Source organism: Akebia trifoliata, chromosome 2 (genome assembly GCF_017979445.1).
Source record: "Akebia trifoliata isolate Shusen 1 chromosome 2, ASM1797944v1, whole genome shotgun sequence".
NCBI lineage: Eukaryota > Viridiplantae > Streptophyta > Magnoliopsida > Ranunculales > Lardizabalaceae > Akebia > Akebia trifoliata.
The window spans coordinates 17,805,169-17,815,973 of NC_141376.1; the positions used below are offsets into that span (position 1 = coordinate 17,805,169).

General features: G+C 33.5%; 1 protein-coding gene across 1 annotated transcript; it reads left to right on the forward strand.

Annotated features, from left to right (window-relative positions):
- Positions 1-547: 547 nt before the first annotated feature.
- NDHM (subunit NDH-M of NAD(P)H:plastoquinone dehydrogenase complex) lies at positions 548-3,548 on the forward strand. The gene is made up of 2 exons (XM_086431914.1): positions 548-1,069; positions 3,046-3,548. The coding sequence occupies exons 1-2, from the start codon at positions 647-649 to the stop codon at positions 3,226-3,228; spliced, it is 606 nt and encodes a 201-aa protein (XP_086288040.1). The 5' UTR covers positions 548-646; the 3' UTR covers positions 3,229-3,548.
- Positions 3,549-10,805: the final 7,257 nt, after the last annotated feature.

A 10,805-nucleotide genomic window follows, 5' to 3' on the forward strand; every position in this document is an offset into this window, starting at 1 on the left:
CGATTTGGTAGATGATTGATCCAAAACTGACTTTATAAGTTATCAACTTGGATTCTTGCTTGATGGGGGTTTATTGAAATCCAAACCCTTGGCTCCAACCAATAATTATTGAAATTGGATTTTGAGTCTGATCCGATCCATTGACAACCCTAATCCGATTTAATCAAATTAAAATCTATACATGGTTATCCAGCTAGGGCAGCCCTTTGGATGTGCCATATAAGATTGGCGATATTTATTATATGGTTAAGATCATCCAGAAGATTAAAGGCCCATCAATCAAACAGCTATCCCTGATCGATGGAAAACTATATCAATCATAATTAGAGATAATATTTACAAACATCTTGTTTATATAAGTATCACATTAACAATTCAATTGTGGTTGAGGGTGACATTTTATGTGTTTTCTCCATCACTCTCTCCCCTAGTCGATTATTTATTTATTTATTTATTATTATTATTTTGAGGGATTGATAGGCCAAAATAAAAGTAGCCTTATCCATAAATATAAGGGAATGAAAGGCTTGGCTTGGCTCTTGAAAATTTTCCAAAATACATCAACAATGCTCACAACTATCCTTCACAAAGAAATCAATATTTAAAAGGGAAAAAAAGAAACAAAAAATAAAAAAATCAAACTTCCATGGCTTCCACCTCCACCTTTATGGCTTCAACAAGTTTCTCAATGTTGGGTTGGGTTGGAGGGAATAGAGGACAGAGAAGTAAAAGGGTATGCTTCATATCAGCTCAACAAGCAGAAGTACAACAATCACAAGTAAATGCACCACAACAACAACAAGAGGAAGTAAATGTGAAGCAACCATCACAACAATATAATGTGAAGAGCAAGAACATGAGTAGAGAATACGGAGGACAATGGCTTAGCAGTGTTACTCGCCATGTGAGAATCTATGCAGCCTACATCGACCCCGTAACTCACGCCTTCGATCAAACCCAAATGGATAAGCTCACCCTTATCCTTGATCCTACTAATGAGTTCTTGTGGACACCCGAAAAGTGTAATAAAGTTTATGCTTACTTTCAGGAGCTTGTCGATCACTACGAGGTAATTTAATTTTTGTTATTTGTATAGTCTTTCAAATTAACGTTATCGTAGTTTGGCATCAAAACCATGTTTGATGGGCACTTGGCTTTCATATACTCACAAATGTCAGAAGCCAAAAAGGGCCATAAATTTTGTAGTAATTTAGATGGACTAAAAAATATTGGATCTTGGGATTAAAATACCCCTAAAGACAAAAATTCCAGGATATATAAATCTAGAACACAGAACCTGCTTCTTTAGTTAATTTCATCAAACAGCACAAACTTCTGGAAGCGCTTCTCTAGACCATCAGAAGTATATTTAGGAGTCAAAATCATGTTTGCTAGGGACTTGGTTTCCGGATTCCCACAAAAGTTAAAAAGCGAAAAAGTGGCCATGAAACCTAGAACTGTAAATGACTAATAGTTTTGGATTTTGGGATGAGAAGATATCCCCATTTTTCAGTTAAATGACAAAAATTCCCAGAATTGCTTCTAGGGTCACTCTACTCATCTTCACACAAACTTCTATACTTCAAAAGTGCTTCTATCAGACAAGGAAGTTTGTGAACTTCCCTAACAATATTATTTGATAAATGGGTATCCCACAAGTTTAAGACAATATTAAGACTAAAGGGACTTGATATTTTTTGTCTCTTTAAGATTATTGAGTTTTTTTGGCTAAATTCTTTTTGAAGTAAACCACCAAGATTTGTATTGACACTATGAAGCAGAGTAGTCAATAAAAGAATTCCTTAATAATTTGATTGATTCTCATTACAAGAACCTAACAGTTTAGTTTATAAATATATATAGAAAACAAAAGGAAATCGTTGTAATTGCAGTGCCCCTGGCCTACACTTTTAGGATATTGTGCTCTTTAGATTGTACCCTGCATGGCTTAAAAATGGGTCTTACAAGATATTGTCAAGCTTACCCTTGTAGCTCAGGCTTTAGACATCTACTTAGTTGATGTAGGACTAAATTCACAACTTCCCGTCATGCCACCTTATTGCAATGCTTCATGATCTATTATTACTCTATTAAGTCAAAGTAGGAATGTAGGATGAAAAAAACTGAAGAAGAAAATGAATTATGGAATATTTAAGTGGTGGAAGAAACTGGACGACGGTGTTCAAAATCAGACTCTTCCAAGAAAAAAAAAAACATGCTTTATTTTAGGAGAAAGTTGGAAGAGAGGCATGGGAGAATTGGCTTCATTTATTTGTTGGACCCCATAGAAACTCTCCATCCCCTATGAACAAGGATCCTTATGTTTGGAGCATAGAGGCTGATGGATTCTAGAATCGTAGTTCTGTTAACATGGGCATTGTCGACTAAGATCCTTAATACAAGCATCAACTGGAAAGCTTTAATAGCTTTGCATAAAAACCAATGTGATGAAGTAATCTTTCCAGGATCTGGGTACGTAAGAGAGTTAGATATTTTAAACAAAAATGGACTTTTTTCCAAAATTATTTTGAATTTTTGAATTCATAATCTATGTTCTACGAATATGTTTGTCTCAAGGTACTTGAAAGTAATAGTGTTTGTGGATGAATCTTAAATTCCACAAATTGAACTTGTAAACAGCTGTAGAATTGATCAGTTCGTTGTATCTAGGGATCTTAATTGTTTAACACGATTTCTAACCTTAATTTGTGTTGGGAAGATTAACGATTTAAATACAAATGTTTTGAAAAATAAACCTTGGATTTGACTTACTGTACTTTGTTCTCTCTTTTACCAGTGATGTGCGCACATACATCTATGACAATTTGAGTTGACGCATTGGCATGACACCAAAGATTAATCATTGAAAAGCATTACCCAAAGATTAAATAAAATAGTTAAGTTGTATTTGATTTCCTTTTCAAATGTTAACCTAAAGTCGGAATCAATTTGAATCATCATTATCTAGCTTATAGATCTTATATAGTTCATGTTTTGCTCATCTTTAGCACATCTGACACAATTAAATATGTTGTATGCAATCAGGGTGCTCCATTGACAGAATATACATTACGTTTGATCGGTTCAGACATCGAGCATTACATTCGGAAGCTGTTATATGATGGGGAGATCAAGTATAACATGAATGCCAGGGTTCTCAATTTCAGTATGGGGAAGCCTCGCATTAACTTTAATAACAGTGATGCCCAAGTTCAAGATGTACCGTAAGAGTTGCAAATAGAAACAAACAGATTTCTGGTTTCGGCAAAATACTACTAAGCACATATTCATAACTTTCAATCATGCCCAATAAATGTCAAAGTATGTAAATTATAGCTTGTCATAATCATTATCATCGTCATAATCAAATTACCCCAAAATATTCGAGTTAAAAAGGTCCCCAAAGGGTGAGAGGAGGACCTAAACAAATGTGAATAGTGAAAGCAGATATCAACTCTGTCAATCATAGAAATCTGTTTTCTCCTTTTCTTTGTAATCTCCTGTTACAGGGCAAGAGAAGGGCTATATATATCCATTTAAGGTTGTAATGGGTGGATCTTGTATCCTTGTTAGTTTTTCTATTAATCTTGTCGGTGGGGGGCTGCTTAAGACCCAATTTACCTTCCAAAAAAAAAAAAAAACCAACTCTCTCAATCATAGAAGATTTGGCTTTAGACAGAGTGGAATGGGGGATCAGGATTCCCCAAACCTTTGGGATGAGACTTTGTTGTTGTTGAATGAATCTTGTTCTTTGTTACGCGATTCAATTTTGTCTAAATTCTTCGACGTACATGTTCCTTCTAACTAGGGTTGTAATTGGTTTTTGTTGCATATGATCAAGTTATAGCGAATAGCTCCGTAAAAGATCAAAAACCTGGATTAGGGTCCATTAATGGTACTGTAATTTGCACTGGCAGCACAATCATGTAAATAATACAGGTGGTTATGGGTTTGTATGGTTTCAAAAATTAGGAGTTTTTTCCATTGCAACAAAGGCAAATGACAGCCCCAATTAGAAAAGGATGTGCAACTTTAAGGTTGTAAAGTGGCAAGAGAAGAAAACATGGATTTGAGATACGTGAAAGTCGATATCAACACACTTTTGATGAGATGCACCAACCAGAGAATTCATGTTAAGCAAAAAAGAAAAAAAATTAGGCAAATATTTTGGATTTCTCTTGCCTGGCATTCATCCAAATGGGACCATTGCATCAAAAAATAAGTTCAGAAAAAAGAAGTAAAAAACCATCTAGTGTTACAATCAATTTTTTTATATCTTTAATATTAGAAGACCCAGAATTGAAAAATAATAATAGCTAGGAAGATCACAAACTACAACTTAATGCATCTCAACTACCCTTTTTCTATCAATTAAGATAGGGTGGTGTTCGGAGACCATAAAGAGAACCAAACATTGTGCCAAACATTTTTTCAATGTATGGGTTACAAGTTTCCGAATGAGCTGATTTTCTGTGAGGATGATCTCTATAATGAGGAGATTATCCTCACCAAAAATCAGCTATTCCGAAACTTCTAACCCCATCAAAAGTGATTTACAAAAATCGGACGGTCCACGATCTCTTCACCATAGAGATCATCCTCATAAAAAATTAACCCATTCTGAAACTTTTAACCCCTATTTTGAAAAAATATTTGGCACAATGTTTGGCTCTCTTTAGAGCCTCTGAACGCTTCCCATAAATATATACTTACAAAATAAAAACTAACAAGAAAGGCAGATGGGACTATGGAAGTAGACTTCTTAACAATTATGTGGTAGATTTAAAGAAAATATATGAGATGTTAAAAAATTGTGTGGACCAATTATGGTATGGTATCCATCCAAGAACGCAGGTAAATATCATCTCCATCACTCTGTCCTTACATAAGGTATCAATCCATTAACAAGATGACCTTCACTGTATTTCCCACCACATCTCTACTATTCTCAATCTCTAAACATTTTATTTCTTGACTGTCGAATCTCACTCCACAAAGAATATACAAACTTTAAACTTTTAAGAAGGAAACTGACATGTAAGTTGGAATTTAATATTACAAATTTTAAAAACAAGAGGGGTGGAAAAACAGGATTACATATTTCTTCACCTGCCACAATTAAACCATCAAACAGGGATTAACTTCACATATAAATGACTAATTGCATCCAACTTTCTGGTATACCAATTGTTATAGACAAAAGACTAAGAGTTTAATTTCAAACAAGAAATGCAATCAACTATCACAAATTCACACATTTAATTGAATGCTCCAGCCATGGACATATGAGACAACAATTAAATGAATATTTTGTTTCCTAAATATAAAGAAATATCACATATGTAACCTAGTCAAAGTAAAAAATAATAATAATTAAAAATAAAGAAATTGATATAAGCCCCACCATCATAGGCTCCTTTTATTACAAGATGAACATTAATATGTTACATTATTACTTATTCTAAATACTTATTTTCTTACATAAAATTTATTTTTGACAACCCCTAAAGGTTTATAGGAATTTCACTAAGCAATCTGTTGAAGCTAAAATCTTTGTGTAGATACGTGGGCTTTGAAACCTTTGAGGTTTTGAGCTCATCTACATGGATTTAGGAATCGCCACCATTCAATTAAGGTATGAATGGACACTACTAAAAAGTTTTGAAATCTATTTTTCTTTGGCTTGTAATGACACCCATATCCAATGATAAGGGAAGAGGTCTACCTAGAGATTCTATAGTAAGGGAGTTCGATTGAGGGACAATGAAGGTGTTAGGCATCTTGTTCCTCCCATTCTAAGATGGTTACCAATTGTTGATCAAAAGTGAAATTAGAAACTCATTTTTTGAGATTTTAAGGATAGAGGAAATTATAGAAATTAAAAAAAAATAAAAATTGACGATAGCTTATTTCTCAAAAATAAGCAAATTAAAGTAATGAACAAGCCCCTACTAGTAGCTATTTGCTGGATTTTTTTGTGAGCCAATGATTTTGACGAAAAACCACTTGAATTTCATCATTTTAGGTTCCCAAAACTACCAGACAAGTTTATGTGCTCCCTTAGGAGACTTTATTAGTTAGTTTGGTTCTTAAGTGATGTTCAAGGATTGAGCAAAACCCATATTGGAACTAAACCTTATGCATGAAACTTTTGTCAATTTTTGGATTATTTTTGTTGGCTTTAAATGTTGAATATATGTCCATAGGGACCTATACAATTACTTGTAATCATTTTAGAAGTGAGTGTACGCATGTGATGGATTCATCAAGAGAAGATTACCTCTTAAGAGGGTTTACATTTTAGCTTTATTTCCATCAAAGAAAAGAAAAAAAAAATACATATCTAGTTTAAAAAATTAAATTTGCAAGAAAACTAAATGAAATGTAAACTATTATATTATGAACTTTAAATTGCATAAAGGTAAATAAAAGTAAAACATCATAATCTAATGTTCTCAAGGAGCTTATTGAAAACTTATTGGGTGAAATAACTTGTAAGAGGGATTACTCTCTTTCCTCAAGCCTATAGATTAAATATTTAAAAAATTATATTAAAAAGTATGAAAGTAAACTTGCAAATATGAAAAATACTTAAAATAAATATTGGAGGTAATAAGAAGGAGGAGATTTGAGGGGAGAAATTGAGGGTTTAACCCTACCTTAGTTTTATTTTCTTTCTTCTTCTTCTTCGTTTTCTTTTTCTTAGATTCTTTCTTTAATGAATTTTGGAAGAGATTTAAGAGAATAGGGAGGCTTGAGAGACTAGAAAGGGATTTGGGTAGTGTAGACATGAGATTTTTCAAGTTTGAAGATCTCTCCTACTTGGGTTTGGAGTCATCACCATTCTTTTTTAAAAAAATTGTGTGAATAGGCTCCTTAAAAGTGATTTTGTAAAAAATCATTTAATAGTGACTCTCGTATAGATAAGATCCATTGATCCATCCTAGATCTAGGTAAGAGAGTCGATATTAGGGAGTAGAGAAGGTGTTAGACACCACACTCATTTCATCATAAGTGATAACCTCACTTCGATCGATTTTGAAAAGAAGAGTGAAAGTCGGAAAGATCCGATTTGTGCCTTCGAGTGCGAGGGATTTTGATTTCTATTTAAACCATTAAGGACTTTCTTTTTGAGGAAGGAGCCTTTTATAGTTCAAACTTTTGAGTAAATTTTAAAAGTGTAGACCTTTTAGTCAAGGGCCCATTTTCATAGGAAAAGAACCCAAGGCCTTAATCTCAAACTTTTTGTGATGTGTGCATAAGTATAAGGAGAAAGGGAGAAGTAGAAGAGGGAAAATTGGAGGAGAGAAAGAGGTAGGAAGATATTTTTTTTCTTTTTAATCCATATCCTATCTTCTTCTTTCTCTTTGACTTTCTTTTTGGCTTTCAAGTGATGAGCTTTTTTGCCTCAATATTCGATGTGTAGGGTTTGATAGAGAATTGATAGAAGGAAGTGTTTGATAGTGAGTTAAGAGAGAGTGATGCTTGATAGGGAACTCAAGTCTTGGGGGAGTTCAAGTCTTTTTTTTCATTAGGGGGTTGCGTTGAGAAGGAGTGAGAGTTTTATAGGATTTTGGAGATAACTTTTAGGGATAAAGTGAGATGAGCAGGTGAAAAAATGTAGAATGGTGTGAGGTTTATGAATATGATGTGTGTAATTTAAAGGTGGTGGAAGGATATTTGTATGAAGAGGTGTAAATGAACTGTTTATAATCTAAATGGGATGAGTGTGTTTTGGTTAGAAGAATAGGAGCGTAAAGGAGTGATTGTAGATTGAGTGTTAGGTGAATTGAAATGAGTGGGTTTTAGTTAGAAGAATAGGGATGTATGGGAGAGGTTGTAGATTTGTTTGTAAGGGTGAAGGGTGTGGTGACATATGTCCACTTGTGATAATCTTGAGTTATTGTGGTGATCAGTTGTGATTATTGGCTTGATACTTGGGTTTAGGATAGTGGTTGGGCTTTGAGTCTGATGGACTTGATGGTGGGTTGTGTGTGTATAGGGTTGGGTTTTAAGTCTAATGAGTTTGGAAGTTGGGTTGCATTTAATTATGGTAGGATTGGGTTGGGTTAAGAAGTGAGGTGGTGAGGGATGACCCACAATATTTATCAGCCCATGGGTCAAACAAGAGACCTTAGGCATTTTTTTGAAATAAAATCATTATTTTGAGGATTTTGGGCCCTTAGGCCTATTCAGATAAAATCTCCTTTTTAGTTTTTTTTTAGTATGGCCCGTTTAAATTGGGGTGTCTATAGTTATTTGTCTTTGTAGGATTTGCGTGCAAAGAACTATAAAGAATATATTTAACCTTGTTTGTACGAGTCTAAAATTTTTGTTGAAAATACGATTTTAAAACATCGAATGAATTGATGATTTTTTTAAAAGTGGCTATCCAAGCATGGGGGGTCTGACAGGACTGACTTTGGAATTCCTCGATCTCGTGGCATGGAGCTCATTTGAGATCTCGAATTTGATGAAAGTCTGATGAATTTTGAAATTCTGGTACTTTTGGTCATGTTTCGACAAATTGGGATTGAATGTAACTCAAAAATAAATTTTTTTTTTTAAATTCTTGATTTTTTATTTTTTTATTGAGATACATTCAAATAGTAAAAACCTTTTGGAGAAACTAAGGGGCTTGTGATGATCTTTTAATAAGTCTGCAGGGAAGAATCTTCCAAACTCACCATAATACTCTCTGATTGCAATGATTGGAAAAATAAAAGAAAACATAATCAGCCCAAGCTTTGAGTCTGACAGGGATGAAATCTGTTATAAATAAATCGGTCTCTCAGACTAGGAGTTGGATAGGGATTGAACTGATTATGAATAGTGGAAATGAGATTTGCAATCTAAGTGTGTTTCGACGATAATGATTTAACATCTTTTACTTTAAACGACGAACTTATAAAATCCAAAAGAGATCAATTTTTTTTTCTATTTTCTATTTTTGATTTTGTTTTTATTTTTTAAAAGACTAAGAATATCGTGCAATTTATACTCATGAGACAATGAGCAACATATAGTTTAAGCTCTTACTAAAGAGCAATATGTAATTTAGATTCGTATTAGAGAATATCATACAGGTTAAGTTTTTTTTAAGGAGTAACATGCAATTTAGGCTCTTGCAAAGGAGTCACAAGCAATTTTAGGCTTTTACTAAGGAGCGATGAGCAATTTTAAGTTATTGCTAAAGAGCATCATGTAGTTTAGGTTTGTACTGGGGAGTATCATACAGTTTAAGTTCTTACTAAGGAACAATGAGCAGTTTTAGGCTCTTATTGAGGAACAATAAGTAATTTTAGATTCTTACTAAAAAGCGTCATACAATTTAAGCTCTTGTTGAGGAGTAACATGTAGTTTAAGTTTTTGTTAAGGAACAACAAACAGTTTTAAGATCTTATTGAGGAGTGATGAACAGTTTTAGACTCTTATTAAGGAGCAAAATGTAATTTTTTACTTTTGCAAAGGAGCCACGAGCAATTTTAGACTCTTATTACGGAATAGTAAGCGATTTTAGGCTCTTATTGAGGAGTGACATGTAGTTTAGAAGCCAACCGAGAGTTATACCTAAAAAATCACAAAAATTTTTAAAAATGTCAAAACACCAAAAATATCATGCCTTAACTAATTTAAACCTCAAGCTATTTGCCCCCCATTAAAGTATTTTGCTTAACAAGTGGCATGCTCGACATGAATTAATCGCCCTAAGTCAATAAAAATATCACATAAACCATCCAGACCCTTACTTAATCCTATCCAATACCGTACATATCTTCAAACCTCATCATTTCTTTAAATCATTTCATCGAACACGTGGGGTGTCGAAATGAAATAGCCCCTCTCAAGCCATTAAATCATCTTCCTACACATCTTAATCCTTCAATCCAACTCCAATTCATTCCCTACACCCATCAACTACCGAAAACCAACTCAATCCCAATAAAATTGAACCCAATCTATAACCCAATTTACCTATAATCTAACCCAAAACATTAAACTATCATACAGAATGAAGAAATTCAGAGATTATCACGTACATTGTAAGAAATTTGAGGTCAAAAGGCAAAAAAATGGATAAATTCGGTTGTAAGAGGTCGTAAACCCTAGAATCGTCGTAAATCAGACGTGACAAAGTACATGCCACATTTTTTCCATTCAGCGAATGTTTGACTCAATTTTTTCAACCCAAAATCAAATACAACTCAAATTTCATGTATTAAATTTTGTTCGAATTGCTAAAGCGGTTTTAATGTCCCTTGACCATACTCAGACATGGGTCAGATATGGATCCATCTCTAGATTCACTTGGATTGAATATGTATTGTTTTGAAAATTATATTTTTAAGTTTTTTAAAATATTATTTTCTACTACTTTTCTATGACATGAATTCTTACAAAATGAAAGATTATGCTTTAGACTCATAGCTCAGTTGATTTAACACATTGCAGATCAACTTTGAGGTCGACTCATCCAAAAGAGGTAAAATGCATTAAAAATAAAAATAAAAAGTCCAACGTTCCAAAATTATCCAACTCAACTAGACCCATGTTGGATCCGAAAATGGTATTATTAATTTAGATCCAAACCAATATAAAAAAAATAATTTGGGTTTGGATCCAAATTTTAATGTACTTAGATATGTCCCAAGGCCAACCCATTTTATGCCCTATGACTAAGATTGGGAACTTGGGTGATTCAATCTTATTTAGAAGCCTGAAGAAGCACAATTGTTATGGTGCTAGGTTTATAAATGATAATATGAGAGTTGAGGATGGGACAATTCTACAAGAGCAGATTGGTC

Coding starts and splice junctions, on each gene's coding strand:
- NDHM (XM_086431914.1), top strand. CDS start 647: ATGGCTTCCACCTCCACCTTTATGGCTTCAACAAGTTTCTCAATGTTG. Junction 1,070..3,045: donor AGCTTGTCGATCACTACGAG/GTAATTTAATTT, acceptor GTATGCAATCAG/GGTGCTCCATTGACAGAATA.